This window comes from Microcebus murinus, chromosome 15, assembly GCF_040939455.1.
Source record: "Microcebus murinus isolate Inina chromosome 15, M.murinus_Inina_mat1.0, whole genome shotgun sequence".
Lineage (NCBI taxonomy): Eukaryota > Metazoa > Chordata > Mammalia > Primates > Cheirogaleidae > Microcebus > Microcebus murinus.
In genome coordinates, this window is record NC_134118.1 from 11,893,780 (window position 1) to 11,911,639 (window position 17,860).

The 17,860-nt window shown below is 44.5% G+C and overlaps 1 protein-coding gene across 1 annotated transcript in view; it reads right to left on the bottom strand.

Annotated features, from left to right (window-relative positions):
- ADTRP (androgen dependent TFPI regulating protein) overlaps nucleotides 1-17,241 on the bottom strand; it is a 68,287-nt gene extending 51,046 nt beyond the window's left edge. Inside the window, 2 exon segments of the mRNA XM_076010758.1 lie at nucleotides 15,141-15,300; nucleotides 17,186-17,241. Coding sequence (XP_075866873.1) covers nucleotides 15,141-15,300; nucleotides 17,186-17,241 — 216 coding nt within the window.
- Nucleotides 17,242-17,860: the final 619 nt, after the last annotated feature.

Below are 17,860 nucleotides of genomic sequence, written 5' to 3' on the forward strand. Positions count from 1 at the left end.
AGGCAAAGAATCATCTGGTGGTCAAAAACCAGGGAGGTCAAGAACCCCATGGGCCCTAAGGAAGGAGAAAGCTTCAAACCGGAAGAGGCGTTTCAGAGAGGGCTTGGGCATAGTTTGAAATGCCAAAAGATGGGGTCGCTGCCCCAGGACTCACCATCTGCACTAGGGTGTGAGAAGTTGCCCCCTCCCCTCCCCGGCAGCAGCCTCGCCCCAGCCCTGGTTTCGCTTCCAGCTGCCCAGGCCACAGCGGCCGCTGCTGTCCTCAGGCAGAGCAGGTGAGGCGGGCAGAGGGAGGCCTGCACTGTCCCCTCAGCACGTGGTGGCGAATCCCGCCTGCGTGTCTGCCAGGCCTTCCCTCTGCGGGGACAGGCCACCTCCACCCAGCATGAGGAGCCCACATGGCCGGCTTTCCTCGGGCGACAGCCTTTCGAGAGTCACCATGAGTCAGGCCCGTCCTTTCCCCTGCTTTTCCCAGTCACACAGCGTGCAGATCGGACTGGAGGAGAAGAACTCGTTACTCAGATCCGCCACACTGCTCCACGCTGCAAACGCGCCAGTCACCCTGCTGCGGCCCCAGCTCTCGGGCCTGTGTCACACACCCTGGCATCACCGTGTGTGAGGGGTGGCCCTGTGGCCGTCGAGTTTGCTCAGCGTTGACAGGTCATTGTCTGTATTGACGAGGGGTATTTATGGAGCCCCCCGCCTAGCCGCTCAGGAGGGAGGTGGGAGTGAGTTGCCCAGAGAAAGGAGCAGGCAAGAGCTGACGGCCGGCAGTAGGAGCCGTGTGGGCTGAGCTGGAGCACTAGGAGGGGGAGCTCTGGGAGGCTTCCAGGAGGACACTAAGGACATGTTTGGATCAGCTCACCCAAACCCGCAGTCTGCTCATTCTCCAAGGACAATGCAAAGCAATGTTTATGAAACATGCACAGAAAGAACAATCGAGGGAGACGCTGTCAGCGGTTATGGGCTGAACTGTGTCCCCCAGAAAAATGCATATTCTGAAGGGTCTTTAAAGACGTAATTAAGTTAAAATTAGGTCCGTTCGGTGGGCCCTAATCCAATCTGATTGGTGTCCTTCTCAGAAGAGATGGGGACACAGACGGGCACAGAGGGACGACTCTGTGAAGACACAGGGGAAGACTGCCATCTACGAGCCACGGGGAGAGGCCGCAGAAGGACCCAACCCTGCCCACGCCTTGATCTCAGGCTTCCCGCCTCCAGAACTGTGAGCAAATAAATTCCTGTTGGCTAAGCCTAGTCTGTGATTCTTTGTTAAGGCCACCCTGGGAAACTACACAGTTGCAGAAAAATATGATAACAACAACTTCTCTTCTTGTAAGAATCTTAAAACAAAATTACTGTCATTTACATTTTTCAAGTATTTTGTCAGCCCAGGAAAGCAGACTTCGTGGCATCTTCTTGTTCAAAGTTTATTTCAGAGCTTCTGCTCCCTGGCTTGTCTGCCCGAATCCTCCTCTAGTTGAGTGCTCTGTGTCTTTTCCTGAGATGCCGGTATTCTAAATTCCTTAGCTGTCTTTCATTTCTGTTGCTAGCCGACAAATTCTCCACCTGCGACAGAGCTGAATTGACATTTTTAAATAACTAATGCAATTTAAGAGACTGTAGCTAAAAGGATATTTCGTTTTTACATTCATGTGCCTTCACAAATCCACAAAAATCTTCAACTTGTGGAAATTTAGCCTTTCTAAGTCATCAAGTTTATTTTCTTGCCGTTAAGCCAGAACCCTCTTAAACTACCCCAGGAAATGAGAATTTCTTCTATTTAAAAAATAATTCCAGAGAGGGAGATTCCGCAAGTTTCCTGAGCAAAACATTACAACTCTTACTGGGTGAGTCAAGTAATCCGACGCCCAACTCAGGACTGTGTGCCTGACTCAGCCCGGCTGGAACTCTTGCTCCTTTCCTTGGAAATGATGCAATGCCCGCTGTGGAAGACGATTCTAGAATGAAGCCGAGAATGGGAGCCGACTGCAATGAGCGCTTTATATAACGGTGGTGGCTGTGATCCGGGCAGGTGGAAGGGAGCCTTTGCCAATCATGTATCTGTGTTCATACGTAATATACCACTTCAACCATCATTCTTGTGCATTTAACTTCCGTAAGAAACTGAGATTAACAAATGACATGAAGAACACAGGAGAGGAAATGGTGTGGAGAACCCAATTGGGAATAATGAGGATAAAACATGAGACCAAGAACATAGCGGGAAGGGCTGGTAAACAGTATGAGAATGCTTGGCCACTGTCGCAGAGCTGATGACAGCAGGACAGCAGCGGGACAGGTGTGGGATAGAGTACCTTGCCGGTGAGATGGGCTTCCCTGAAAAGTGGCTCATGCCGGCTAGGACCATGTTCTTGTCATTTATTCACCCAACCAACATTCCTGGAGTCCTGGTTAGGTACCAAAAATTGTATTAGACATAATGCAAGCCAGAACAGGCTCTATGTTAATGTGTCTTTATTAGGAATAAGGAAAAGAAGTAGGAGAGGAGAAAAAGGAGGAGGAGGAGGAACTTTTTCGGTATATTTACTATTTCACGTGTAGGGCAGTTTTCTTGAGAAACAGAAGCTGAGACTCGAGGTGTGCCGAGGGGTGCTGGCCGAGCCACGCGCTCAGAACGTCCAGGGGAGGGGGGGGGAAGGAGCAGGACTGAGGTGGGGAGGCCAGTGCAGCTCTGTAAGGGCAGAGCTGGCCCTTCAGCTCTTGTCCTGCAGCAAGACCCTTGTACCCCACACCGGCCAGTCTCCCTGGGCGCAGCAGCCCCAGGGAGAGCCCTACGCCCTGGCAAAGGCAGCCGGAGAGGTGGGAGGATCCAGCTGCCTCACTGCAGTATCCATACACATGAAGAAACTGAGGCACAGAGAAGTTAAGTAACTCACTCAATATCACACAGCAAGGGAGCACAGCCAGGGTTCTGTCCTCAGAAGCCAGGCCTTCAATCACTCATTTCCATACCGTGTGTAAAGAACGTACCAAAATGCTGTCATAGTTGCTCAACAAATTATAGATATTTTATTTTGGGTGCTGGTGGTGACTATTTTCATAATTGTATCAGCCCTTATCCCTCCAGCTATCTGAGAACTCTGTGAGGCAGAAGCGGTCAAGTGTGTTTCTGACTCTGGTGAGCTGAAGATTGGCTAAGGGCTGTCCCCGCTTATTGAAGTGGGTGCCATAATATAAATTCAACCCAACTTCTCACTGTTCGCAGGCTGCTTCTTGGAGTTTAAACCAACGAAGGCTGGCTCGGGACCTCTCTTCCCCTGGTCCTGGGTCACCGTCCCCGGGGCCCTGTGTGATGGCATCACCGCTGTCGTCACCATGAAAGCTGGAGGATGATGAGGCCAGAGCTGCCCACGGCTTAGGCAGCTTTACGAAAGGGGCAGGGGAAGGTCATGCCTCTGTTGGCCGAGTAGGGGTGGGGGACACGGGTGGGAGGGGACCAGCCAGAATCCCCCCTGGAGATCCCAGTTATGTGGCACCGCCTCTCGCCATGTTTCAGAAGGAAGTTTCCCTTTGAAAAGAGGAAACCCCAGCAAACCGAATGAACTCTGCTGGCCAAGGTGTCGTGGCTGCACGTCCCGTAGACCCCCACTCCCTGCTCGTATTCCCTGGGGTCAGGGACAGTTCCTGGATGGAAATGGAGTGGATGGACGGGAGGGGACATAACATTTGGGAGCCGACCTTAGCAGCCTGCACTGGGCTCCACACCCGGTTCCTGGGGTTCCCCACTCAGCACTGCTCGCTGTTCTCTGCCGGAGCCTGCAGACTCTGCCTCCAGGACTGCCCCAGGGCCTGTAGGAGGGCTGTGGCTCAGCAGAGATTGTCTTCCAGCTGGGAAGGGGGGGCATGCATCTCAGGGAGGGAGAGGCCAGAGCCACGAGGGGGTGGCTGGCCCTTGCCAGCGTCCATCCCCCACCAACCTCAGTGCTGAGCAAGGATTATTCCACAAAGCCACCATCCCCCGTACCAGCTCCACGTGGAGATGAGATCACTCGAAGTTCACCATCACCCTCCCATCTTCTGTCCCTCGGCCACTGCTTACGCTGTGCTGACACCATTCTGAGCGCTTCCCACCTGCTGGATCATTCATCCCTCTGGCCTGTGATTAGGTACTAGATTTATTTCTACTTAGCAGATGTGAAAATGGAAGGCACAACGAAGTGCCTAGCCCAGGGTCCCAGAGCCAGTAAGCAGTGGGACGAGGTACATCCCAGAGAGCCCAGCCCCAGCTCACGTTGGTGACCAGCTTGTACCCTGCCTTTCCTCCCAGCAGGGGATCAGCTGCCCCGTTGCTGGGGTCAGTAGACGCCCCCATGTGGCTGAGACTCCCATCTCCCCTCTCCTATCTTTACTCTTCTTAGTCAGATATTGGTCACCCTGACCAGTTCTCAGGGGCACCCCAACCACAGATGCCAACCCCAGGAAAGCTGCCCGTGCAGGTCCTGTCTGCTGTCTGTCTAACCTTTGAATCTCCGGGGATAGCTGCAGGGGGTGGGGGGGATGGGGGGCAGCAGAATAGACAATGCTCAGAGTGCTGGCTTGCACCAGGGTGGGCTTTGCTCTGATAAAGGGGACACAGTTGATACTCAGTCAATTAGACATGTAAGCTCTTTTAGAGGAGAAGATGTAAATTTCCTGGTAAGCAGGGCTGGAAACTAACTTCCCCAAGCTGAGTTAAAATAAATGTAAGAGTGGTAGAGCAAGTTGTGAGGCTTCTCTGACTTAATAAATGTGACCATCAACTAATAAATCATGACTCGATGCCCGTTAGACACTAGGAAACACAGCCATCAAGCAGCCCCTGGGACCTCAAGAGCTAGAAATTTGAAGGCCCAATGTGTCACCTTAAGCAACATATTTGAAATCTACCCTCATTTCAATCCTCTGAAATGCACTCAACCCATCTTTTTTGCCGGTTGGGAAACATTTCATTAAGTCACGCTTTCAAGATGACACCTGACAGGGCGCAGAAAGGAAATCACCACAGGAAAGCCCCTCTCGGCTTGTTTACAAAGGCCAGAAGATGTCAGAGGAGATCTGACATTGCTCAGGAATGCAGAAAAAGCCAGCGTCCAGTCAAATCCACAGTCCAAGCTTCGGCGTTATCATGTGGGCGCCCTGTGCCTACCGCTGTGGGGAGCGCAGCTTAGGATGCAGCCTGCTAGGGCTGGCACGGACCTAGGAGACAAAACCCGGGTTTTGAGCCAGGTAGAGTCTGATTGGAATGTTAAGACTCACATGTAGGGGAGAGAGGAAATGAGAAAACAATGACTACACATAAAGAAGCAGAGACAGAGATGCTACAAAAGTCAGAGAAAGAAAAAACAAATTTGGGCTGGAGTTATCCAGCAAAGACTATAAGAAGAGGGGATTTCCGGTGGTCTGTGAAAGAGGCAGTGTGGTGGCGAGAGGTAAGGAGGACTTTCTTTCAAGGGTAGAGAGAATATGGGCAGAGAAGCAAGAGCAAGAATCCCAGGGACCCATAGTGGTGAGACACAGGCCTTTCTGCAGAAGAGACCAGCCTTTCTGGGGAGGGGGGACATGCAGGCTGGGGCATCAGGTGGGCTCTTGAATCAGCAGTTTGGGATTGGGGCCAGAAGGCAGGAGGGAGCCACTGTGGTCTCTTGAGCAGCAAACAACCCTTTTCGAGCCAGGTCATGATATTAAAAACAAGTAAGTAAATAAAAATAAAAAGCAATGCTTTGAGAAGATTAACCTGGAATCTGAGTGGTAGGAGGCTGGATTGGGTAGTAAGAGGATGGTAAAAAATGACGTGGAACCAAGGGAAGACGGATGACCACAGATACTAGCTGCCAGATCATCTCAGACACAAGGCAAAATTTTAGATGAAAAAGAAAAAACAAACAATCACGGACTGGGTGTAATTCCAAGGGAAAGTGCCAGAATGTACAAGAGATACCACGGGAAGAAGTTGCAGAGCAGAACAAGAAGGAGCAAGATACTGGCAGAGGTCAACCCCCAAGAGGCTTGGAGTCCAGTGCAAAGGGTAGGTGGAGCAGTGTGTTTCTCCCTCCCTCACACCTCTGGCAGTCAGCAGGCTCCCGAGCTGCTGGAGAGCCTTTCTACCCTGGTGAGCCCTTAAGCTACTGCTGCCAGTGAGCTGGGAGCTTCTTGAGGACAAAGCACCAGGTTGCCAGCCCCCTTGGGGTGCTTCCAGTCACCACTGACCCCATCAGAGACAACAGGCACCCTACTGCTTCTCTACCCACCATGTATCTTTGTCCTCCCCACAGGGATCCAGCCCCTCACATTTCATCTTGCTCATACCCACACAAACATTTCCCAACTTCAGCCCAGACTGCAGGAGCCACAGGGGGCCAGGGGATCCCGGGAGATCTGCATGACCTCAGAGCCTGGACACTTTGGGTGGGCTGCCTTCTGGACAGAGGGACAGAGATGACTAATGTGCTAGCTTTCCTCCATTCAGGCTCTTTTCCTCCAGTTCCCCCACCCCCTGCCCAGGGCTTCAGAGAGAGAGACACACACACACTTGAGCCAGGGCTCTCAGGAGCTGCTGCTTCCCCTCTGCTGGGGGCTTCCACAAAGAGTGGAGCTCAAACCTTTCTTTTAATGACCTGCAAAGGTGTAAAGAGTGCTCAGACTGTGCGCTCCCTGCTCACTGACCCTCCCCAGTGCTGCTCACCCAGCTGCTCCATCAGATCAGGTTACAGCCATGAAGCGGAGGGACATCAAACCTTCTTGAGCATCCCATAGGCAACTCAGGACAAGTACGCTTGTGCTTGGTCAGGAATTGATCTTTGGGGACCAGGGACAGGCCCACAAGCCAGATCCCATACTCCTAAAACTCAACTGTGTTGCTTTGGGGCACAGAGGGGAGATTGGTGAACTAATCTCAGAAGGTGAGGGAGCCTTCATGGGCAGAACTAAAAAGAGAGCAATGTGTGGGTCCCAACAATAGCACACTCATGGAGCACCCCTTCCCCCACAGGAAGGCTATGCTCTCAGCCCAGGATGGGATCCTGGATAGGGAAGTTCCCAGCCCATAGCACCAGGGTGGAGGAGCTCAGCTAGTTTGAGCATCTGCCTGCTGGCAGATGCCAGAGAGAGACCATGGAGCAGGGGAGGGAGAAGAAAAGTAATACCTAGTCCCAACAGCCAGACTGTGAATTTCAGATGGCCCAACCTCCACTAGCAGACATTCTGGCTGGGTGGGGCCACATTAGCCCCTCTCTGGTGGCTTTCCCCAGAAGGCTGGAACAGAACTTTGACCCCTGCTGAAATAGTTGCCTTACCAGCTTTTGTGGAGCCAGAAGGCAGGCTCACCCAAGCTTCACCCAGACCCTCCCACCCTCACTCTCCCACTCACCTTTGCTATGGTGGAAAATAAGGATTCACCTTGAAGTTCCAGGGCCCCACCCACCACCTAGAGCATTTGAGTGCTTGTCCTGAAGGGCTAGAGATGTTCACAGGTCCCCAAAACAAAATTGCAGCTTGTTTCTTCTGGCAAGTGCCACCTACTGACAGGGAGGTCAATTTTCACAGCCTTTTACAATGTTTACTGACACAGTCATACAGGGTGCAGCTGATTTTTACACACAAGCATCAGCTACCATTTCAAAGATTAAACTGGTATGCAAAACAATTGACACTGTTAAGAAGATCATAGGGCTGGGGAAAGAGAAAGGATCTCAAAGACTTCCATCCTCTCTCATCAAAGAGAGCCAGAAAATCACCCCCCACACATGGCTTACCACTGCTACAGCCTACAAACAACTAGCAACTGATAAAACCACCACAATAAGGATAGTCATAACAAGGCATTGTTCCAGAAACTAGACCTTCCATCAAAGCATCCACAAGGAAAGCCAAAGGTTCTTACCCAACATATGCTACAGATACTCCTTTATGAACGAGAGGATAGAAAACAAAAGCCCCACCTAAACAAATGGCAATCCAAAAATAAGGAGTCACACCTGCTCCAGAAGAGAAGGAATCAGAGAAAGAACACTGGAAATATGAAAAGTCAGAGCTAAAAGACAACCCTAGAAAGAGAACACCAGCTCTCTAGTAATGTATACCAACCAAAATGAAAATACAGAAATGACAGATAAAGAATTCTAAATATGGATTATAAGGAAGCTCAACGAAATCCAAGAAAAAATGGAAAACCAACTTAAGGAAACCAGAAAAAAAATTCAAGAAATGAATGAAAAATTCATTAAAGAGATCAACATATTAAAAAAATAGAACTGAAATGATACAAAATAGAAATAGAAAATAAAAATAGAAATGAAAAATTCATTTAAGGAAATACAAAACACAGTGGAAAGTTTTAAAAATAGACTAGACTAGGCAGAAGAAAGAATCTCAGAGCTTGAAGACAACACTTTTAAATTAACTCAGTGAAAAATAAAGACTAAGAGAAATTAGCAAAGCCTACAAGATATATGGGATAATGTTAAACAGCCAAATATAAGAATCATAGCCATCAATGACAGAGGGTAAAGAAGAAAACACATTAGTGCTAGAAAACCTGTTTGAGGGAATAATTGAGGAAAACTTTCTTGGTCTTGCTAGAGATGTAAATATCCACATACAAGAAGCTCAAGAAACACTTGGGAGATTCATTGCAAAGAGGCAATCATTAAGACACACAGTTACCAGACTTGCCAAAGTAAACACAAAGGAGGAACTCCTACAAGCCATGAGATGAAAATATCAAGTAATTTATAAAGGAAAACCCATCAGGCTAACTTCCAACTTTCCAACAGAGCCCTTCCAAGATAGAAGGGATTGGGGTCCCATCTTCAGTCTTCTTAAACAGAACAACAGCAAGCCTAGAATTTTGTATCCTGAAAAACTAAGTTTCATATATGAGGGAGAAATGAAGACTTTTCCAGACAAGCAAACACTGAGGAAATTTGTCAAGACCAGACCTGCTCTATAGGAAATACTCAGAACTGTATGATACATGGATCAGCACAATAGACACCCAGAAGAGTGAAACCAACCAAAAGCTAAAGCTCAGAGTTCACATAAAACAATAGTACAAGAGGTAAAACAAATCAATAAGATACAACTCAACAGGATGAACAGAATAGCACTGCACATATCAATTCTATCGATCAACATAGATGGCTTGAATGCTACACTCAAGAGACATGGCTTGGCTGAATTGATGAAAAAATACAACCTAAGTGTTTACTATCTCCAGGAAACACATCTAACCCACAAGGACTCATATAGACTCAAGGTGAATGGATGGAAAAAAGACATTCCATACAAATGGGAACCAAAAGAAAGCAGGAATAGCCCTTCACATATCAGATAAAATTGACTTTAAATCAAAAATAGTGAAGAAACACAAAGATGGTCATTAGATTATGGTAAAGGGAACAATTCAACAAGAGAATATAGCAATCCTAAATATTTATGCTTCTAACACAGGAGTGCCCAGATTCATAAAGCAAACCCCATTAGATCTATGCAAAAAGATAAACAGCAACATCATAATTGCCAGGGATATCAGCACCCCACTGACAGAACTAGAAAGATCATCCACGCAGAAAATAATCAAAAAAAGACTGGACTTAAATTGGACTCGAGAAAAAAAGTGTGCCTAAGAGACATTTATAGAACATTTGACCCCAAAACTACTGAATATACATTCTTCTTATCAGCACATGGAATATTCTCCATGATTGATCATATCTTAGAACACAAAACATGTCTCAACAAATTAAAAAAAAATAGAAACCATACCATGTATTTTCTCAGACCACAGTAGAATAAAAGTAGAAATCAATTCCAAGAGAAACACTCAATTCTATACAACGTCATGGAAATTAAACAACCCACTGCTAAACAATGATTGGGTCAATAATGAAATTAAGATGGAAATGAAAAGATTCCTTGAACTGAATGACAAAGGACACAAAAGCTACCAAAATCTATGGCTTCAGTAAAAGCAGCCCAAGGGGGAAAATTCATATCCTTAAATGTCTGCATGAAAAAGGCAGACAGATCACAAATTAACAATCTAATGACATGTCTCAAGGAGCTAGAAAAGGAAGAGCAAACCAAACTCAAAGCCAGCAGAAGAAAAAAAATTAACTAAGGTCCGGGCAGAATGAAATGAAATGGAAAATAAACAAACAAAAATACAAAGGATAAATGAGAAAAAATTGGTTCTTTGAAAAGGTAAACAAACTTGATAGACCTCTTGCTAGATTAACCAGAAATCGAAAAGAACTAAATAAGCTCAATCAGAAATGAAAAAGGAAATATTACAATTTATACAACAGAAATAAAAATGTCATCTGTGAATACTATGAAAATTTCTACACACATAAACTCAAAATCATAGAGGAATTCACAAATTCCTGGAAACACACAACCTCCCAGGACTCAATCAGGAAAAAATACAACTCCTGAAAAGATCGGTAATGAACAATGAGATTCAAACAGTAATAAAAAAATCTTCCAGCAGAAAATGTCCCAGACCACATGGATTCACAGCCAAATTTTTACTAGACCTACAAAGAAGAACTAGTACCCATACTGCAGAAATTATTCCATAACATTAGAAGAAGGGAATCCTCCCCAACTCATTCTACAAAGCCACTATCACCTTTATCCCAGAGCCAGAAAAAGGCACAACAAAAAAAGAAAACTACAGACCAATATCCATTATGAACATAGAAGCAAAACTCCTCAATAAAATACTAGCAAACCAAATGCAACAGCACATCAAAAAAATAATCCACCATAACCAAGTGGGTTTCATCCCAGGGATGCAAGGATGTTTCAACATATGTAAATCAATAAATGTGAGTCACCACATAAAAAGAAGCAAAAACAAAGACCATGTGATCATCAGCATAGATGCAGAAAAAGCATTTGACAAAATCCGGCACCCTTTCATGATAAAAACACTCAACAAACTAGGCATGCATAGAAGGAACATTTCTCAGGATTATAAAAGCCACATATAACAAACACACAGCTAACATCAAACTGAATGGGGAAAAGTTGAAAGCATTCCCACTAAGAACTGGAACAAGACAAGGGTGCCCACTGTCAACACTTCCATTCAACATAGTGCTGAAAGTCCTAGCCAGAACAATCAGACAAGAGAAGGAAATTAAGGGCATCCAAATCAGGAAAGTCAAACTATCGCTTTTTGCTGATGATATGATCTTATATCTAGAAACCCCCCAAAACTCCACCAACAGACTTCTGGAATTGATAAATAAAATTCAGTAAAATCTCAGGTTACAAAATCAATGTACACAAATCAGTAGCATTCCAATACACCAGTAATAGTCAAGCCGAGAATCAAATCAAAAACTAAATACCTTTCATAACAGCTACAAAGAAAATAAAATATCTAGGAATATATTTAACTAAAGAGGTAAAAGGCCTCTACAATAAGGGAAATATGAAACACTAAGGAAAGAAATCGCAGATGACACAAACAGATGGAATGTCATTCTCATGAATCGGTAGAATTAGCATTGTTAAATGTCCATACTACCCAAAGTGATTTACAGATTGAATGCAATCCCCATCCAAAGACCAACATCATATTTCACAGACCTAGAAAACATAATTCTATGCTTCATTTGGAAGCAGAAAAGAGTCTGAATAGCCAAAGCAATCTTAAGAAAAAAGAATAAATCTGGAAGCATTATATTACCTGCATTCAAATAATACTATTATACAAGGCTATAGTAACCAAAGCAGCATGATATTGGCACAAAAATAGACACACAGACCAATGGAATAGAATAGAGAAAAACCCAGACATAAAATCATCCACATACAACCAACAGATCTTTGACAAAGCAAACAACAATATACACTGGGGAAAAGAAGCCCTATTTAATAAATGGTGCTGGGAAAATTGGTTAGTCACATGCAGAAGAATGAAACAGGATTCATATCTTTCGCCACTCACAAAAATTAATTCAAGATGGATAAAGACTTAAATGCAAGGCATAAAACCATAAGAATTCTAGGAGAACATGTTAGAAAAAGTCTTCTATACATTAGCCTAGGCAAAGAATTTATGAAGAAGACTCTAATGGCATCAACAAAAATAAATAAATGGGACTTGATTAAATTAAAAACCTTCTACACAGCTAAGGAAATAATCAATAGAACAAAGAGACAATCTACAGAATGGGAGAAAATATTCACAAGGTGTACATCTGATAAAGGGCTAATAATCAGAATCTACAAATAACTAAAGCAAACCAGCAAGGAAAAAAAAACAACCCCATTAAAAAGCGGGCAAAAGACATGAAGAGAAGCTTTTCAAAAGAAGATAGACAAATGCCCAATAAACATAAGAAAAATGCTCAACATCACTAATTATCAGGGAAATGCAAATTAAAACCACAATGGGATATCACCTTACCCCAGTTAGAATGGCTTTTGTTAAAAAATCCCAAAACAACAGACGCTGGCATGGATACAGAGAGGACAGAATTCTTATGCACTGTTGGTGGGACTGCAAATTAATACAACCTCTATGGAAAACTGTATGGAGATCCCTCAAAGAACTAAAAGTAGATGTAAGATGCTGGGCTATTAGGACAACGGGCACCTTCCAGCTTCTGTTTACTGCTTGCTTGCTAACCGCAAGGCATTATGGGTACATTATGGGATGCAGAAGAGAAAGACAAAAACGCGGAAACCGGAGTCTCTCAGCTAGGACCGGGAACAGGTTGGAGCCTATCAGGGGCAGGATGAAGTAAGAATCACTGTGGGGGCGGATGCGTGATCAGCCTGTAAACAGCTGAGGTATAAAAGGCTCACTAGCACACAAGGGGGGGTCCCTGCCTGAAGAAGAGGCCACTGTGTTGGCACTCTGGAGGCTCGGACCCTAGCTCGAGCTAGACAATAAAGCTCCTTTTGATAATTACAGCCTCAGTGACTCTGTCTCTCTGTCCCGTGGCCCTGGGAATCTCAACTATAACATAGACATACCAATTGATTCAGCAATCCCACTACTGGTAATGTATCCAAAGGAAAAGAAGTAATTGTATCAAAAAGACAGCTGCACTCAAATGTTTAATGCAGCACAATCAACAGTTGCGCAATGCAAAGATGTGGAATCAACCCAAGTGCCCATCAATTCATGAGTGGATTAACCAAATGTATATGTATACTGTGGAATACTACTCAGGCATAAAGAAGGATGAATTAATTCCTTTTGCAACAATTTGGATGGTACTGGAGATTATTATCCTAAGTGAAGTACCTAAATAATGGTAAAACAAACACCACATACACTCGCTATTAAACTGGAATTAACTGATGAGCACACGTGTGCACAGAGGGTAGTAAAACTCAGTGGAAATCAGCAGGAGGGAAGGGGAGGATGGGATGGGCAAAAACCTACCTAACAAGTACAATGAACACTATCTGGATGATGGGCACACTTATAATCCTGACTCAAGCATAACAAAGTTGATACATATAAATAAAAAATTTTATACCCCTATAATATTTTGAAATTTTAAAAAAAAGAGAGCGATGACATAGTCATCCAGGAATAAATTAGTAAGAGCCTGGAGTGGATGGGACAGTAAGATTGGGGAAGAAGGGACAAACCTAGTAAAAGAAAAAACTAATAGAATTTGGTGGCCGATCCTTCAGGGAAGCAAAAATGGGATTAAAATTAGGAAATGGTAGTATCGTTGACAAGGTAAGAATCTTTCCTCACTCTTGGAAAATGAAAGTTCTTAGGTATATAAGTGAGTTAGAATTAAAAAGTCAGGATTAGCTATATATTTATATATATACAGGGAGTCACAGAGCTGGTTTATGGAAGTGGTGATAAATCTATTTTTAGCCAAACTTATTGTAAGTTAGGACATCCATCCTGGAATTGGATTTGATTAGAACATCAATCCTGGCTACGGACGCCCCTCTCTTTTAGTTGTCTGTTTTTAATATAAAGCCAACAGATACAAACCGAAGGTGGTGCTGGTGGTGGTGTGTTTTTGTTGTTGCTATTTTTACTTAGTCCTACAAAAGCATTTTTTGTTTTGTTTTATGTTTGTTTTCTTTTTCCTCATAAAATTCTATGATTGAAACAGTCACCTTGAAATTTTCAAGCACATAGAGCTATGTGCAGGGCTCACATTTTTCAGGCCAAAAGCAAGAAGCCAGCCCCTGGCTGGTGAGGAGGAAGCAGCCTCTCCAGGCCTCTTTGCCCTGAACTTTCAGTTTCTACCTCCTAAGTATTGCGGTGTGCCACTTTTTCTGACCATGCATATTCTCTGCTTGCCAAATGAGGATCATGGTTCCAAAAGATTGGACTACTTTGCCATTTCTGAAATCAGTTGTTTATATGGCAGCCTATATTTCAGACAAAAACCTCAAACATTAATTCACATCCCCAAATGATTCTCCATTTTTAGCTTTTAACTTTGAAAATATTTTTTACATATTCCCCAAATGGTTTATTTTAGATCTGTTCTTCTCCCATTCATTTATACTGCAGAATGTGGTCAGCCAGGTTAGAAAGACAAAAGGGATTAAGTCATAAGATTGGCTTTTAAATAGCTGAAAATGTGTATTTGCCATTCAGTTGGGTGATTTGTCCTTTAAGATGGAGACGGAGCCTATAAAAAATTGAAGTGGGGGCTGAACATGGCAAAATGTGTTTGCTTTTCTTAGATAAATCTGTTAGTCTGTGTGTGCTATAAAATGGCATTATTCCTTCATTGGAAATTACACTTCCTACACAACATACGCCACTCTGCCTTCTCTTCACAGACTTCCCCAGGCAAAGTTCAAAATCCCTCCTGCATTTGTAGTCAATCCCATGGTGAAACCATTAGCTCAGTGCCTCATTTGGGCTCATCTGAGAAGTGTTCCAAGATGAGGTTCTTTTCAAAAGAGCATTTAACAATGAGCCAGCACAAAAATGTAAGTACAGATAACTTCCAAATTGGGTTTCTCAGAGCAAAATGTTAAGAAGAAGCCAAAACTCACAAACAATGAAGAAGGAATACAGATTATGGAATTTTGTATTTAACAAAATCCAAAGATGATATGTGATATTATATGATATGATATTATAGAGAAATAGATTGGCAACTGGAATGGCCATATGGACTTACCACATTAAGGAGAGTCAAATATTTCCACAGTCCCCCCTTTGCAAAGGTTTTGGAACTCTCCTTGTTCTTTCTGCATTGTGAGAGGTAAAAATTGAGGAAAATATACCAGTTCAACACAAGGAAGTGGTATATGCACGTAAAGTCTTCGTCATGGCCAGCGCTGACCAGGGTACCATGAATGTCTTGACTGGTTTCCCTCCGGCGTCCTTCTGTTCGTCACCACTGAAGTCCTACAGCAGGCCCTGCTACACCATTGGTGGGAATTAAATTAGCACAGCCATTATAGAAAACAGTACGAAGGTTTCTCAGAAAATTAAAAATAGAATTACCATATGATGCAGCAATCCCACTATTGGATATATAGCCAAAGGAAAGGAAGTCAATATGTTGAAGAGATATCTGCTCTCCCATGTTCGTCACAGAATTAGTCACAATAGCCAAGATGTGGGAAGATGAGAACCCTAAGTGTTCATCGATGGATGAATGGATAAAGAAAACGTGACGTACACATACACGCCGGAATACTATTCAGTCTTTAAAAAGAAGGGAATTCCGTCATTTGCAACAACATGGATGCACCTGGAGGATAGCATGTTAAGTGAAATAAGCCAGGCACAGGGACAAACATTGCGTGATCTCACTAATATGTGGAATCTGCTAAAGCTGAACTCACTGAAGTGGAGAGTAGAATTGTTACCAAGGACTGGAGAGTGGGCAGTGGGAGTTGGGGCAAGCTGAGCAAAGGATACAAAATTTCAGCTAGACAGGAAGGATAAGTTTAAGTGATTTACTGTCCAACATGGTAACTATAATTAATTTCAATGTATTGCATAGATTTGTTGCCATTGAAAAAAATAATAAGTACGTGAGGTAAGGCATATGTAAATCAGCTTAAGTTAGCTATTGCACAATCTATGCAGATTCCAAAACATCACGTTGTACACCATCAACTTGTACCCCATAAATGTGTACAATTTTTGTTTGGCAATTGAAAAATTAATAATAATAAAAATAGTTTTAGTCGACATTTTATAAATACTTAGTGAGGTCGAATATTTTGGCTATGTACTAATTTTCTTCTTCCTCTGATATAATTTGTTTGTGTGCTTACTCTCCCAATTTTTGTCTTATATATAATCTTGATCCTTGAAAATCCTCAAACATATATTAAAATTTTGTGAGTAATGTTATTTTTTAATTAAAGGGACATTTATTTCACACACAAAAAATAATAATAATAAAAATATCTGTTGAATAAATGAATCTGTGAAAACCAGATATAACTGGCTACTGAGCCTTACTATAAAGCCAGCTCATTCGTCACAAACCTACTATGCTCGAAGTGTTCAGCAGCTAGGTTCTGGGGAGGAGGCAGAACACTAAGATGAGTAAGACAGCCTAAGCCCTGGAGGAGCTCACAGCCAAGCGGCGGCGACAGATATGTAAACAAAAAATTACAGCACGATGTGATAAGTGCTATAATAGAGGTATGCATAAAATACTAATGGAGCCTAAATTATCCTGCACATTATTCTGTCATTCTAAATATACGGAAGATTGAGCTAACGACGAACGCCTTGAGTAAATCATGGGGAACTCCAGACACCATGCAGAAGACAAGGATTAAAGTGATCTCACTGAGTAAAGTAGTCACGGCCACCACTGGCATAGGTAACAGTTTTGCCTGGTGGAGATGTAACCCCTAGGCCAGCCATGGTGGGGGGGTTGAGATTCGAAGAGCAGGGAGTCTGCAAACCTGGGTTCGTGTCTGAGCCTGGACACCCTGCGTGACCCGGGGCTGGTGCGCCCTCAGCCTCACTGGGGCAGTAATTCCCTCGGGTGCGAAACGGGGTGTAGTAGTTTCTATCTCGCCCCCCACAGCCAGGACACCCACTGAACGAAAGGAGCAACTGAGGCCTCCAAGAGGCCAACTGATCCCAGTCCCACAGATCCACACACGTGGCCACACACACCGTGGGGCCAGCCGCAGTGGGGCGCGGACTCTCCACACTCAGGGCTGCAGGAAGCCCAGGAATTAAGGATACCAGGGCACGAAGTCGTTGAGGGGGTGGTGCACAAGTCTGAGGGCGCGTGGTGTCATTTTGCCGCGAGAGAGAGGCGCTCTAGCTGCCGCTGCTAAACAAACTGACCGTGAAATCCCAGTGGAGTGAAGCTTTTTAACCTGCACAAGCCCTTTGCGATGGCTCATTCTCTTTGAAGCCAAGCCACACTCCTGCGGCTCTTACAGGCGCCCCTGCCTTTGCCTGTCCTTGGGTGGACAGTCCCATCGTCAAACTCCCAGCTGAGGGACTGTCTTTTCCTGCGGGAGCCCTAGGTGACGCGGCCAGGGGGACCGTGAGCTCCTCCAGGCGTGTCGAGTCCACCTCTGTTCCCTCAGCGCTACTCGCAGTGGCAGGGAAACTCTACATGCCACTAAAGACTTGCCGTTTGCATTGGCCAATTCTGGCATATTTAATATTTATTTAGGGTTTCCTTACCCTTGAGTTTCCTGGTTGTTACCATGCTTATTACCCAGTGCTGTTTGTATTCCCCCACAACTCCTGCTGCCTCTGAACCCATTGTCACCGTCACTGCCTGCTGATAAAGAACCAACAGGGACCTCTCCCCAGTAAAAGGAGAACAGTTCTGGAAATAATTAAACGTGTGTTTGACGCCCAGCGGAAGCCACGGTGTCGGGGAGACGAGACTCTTCCTCCAGT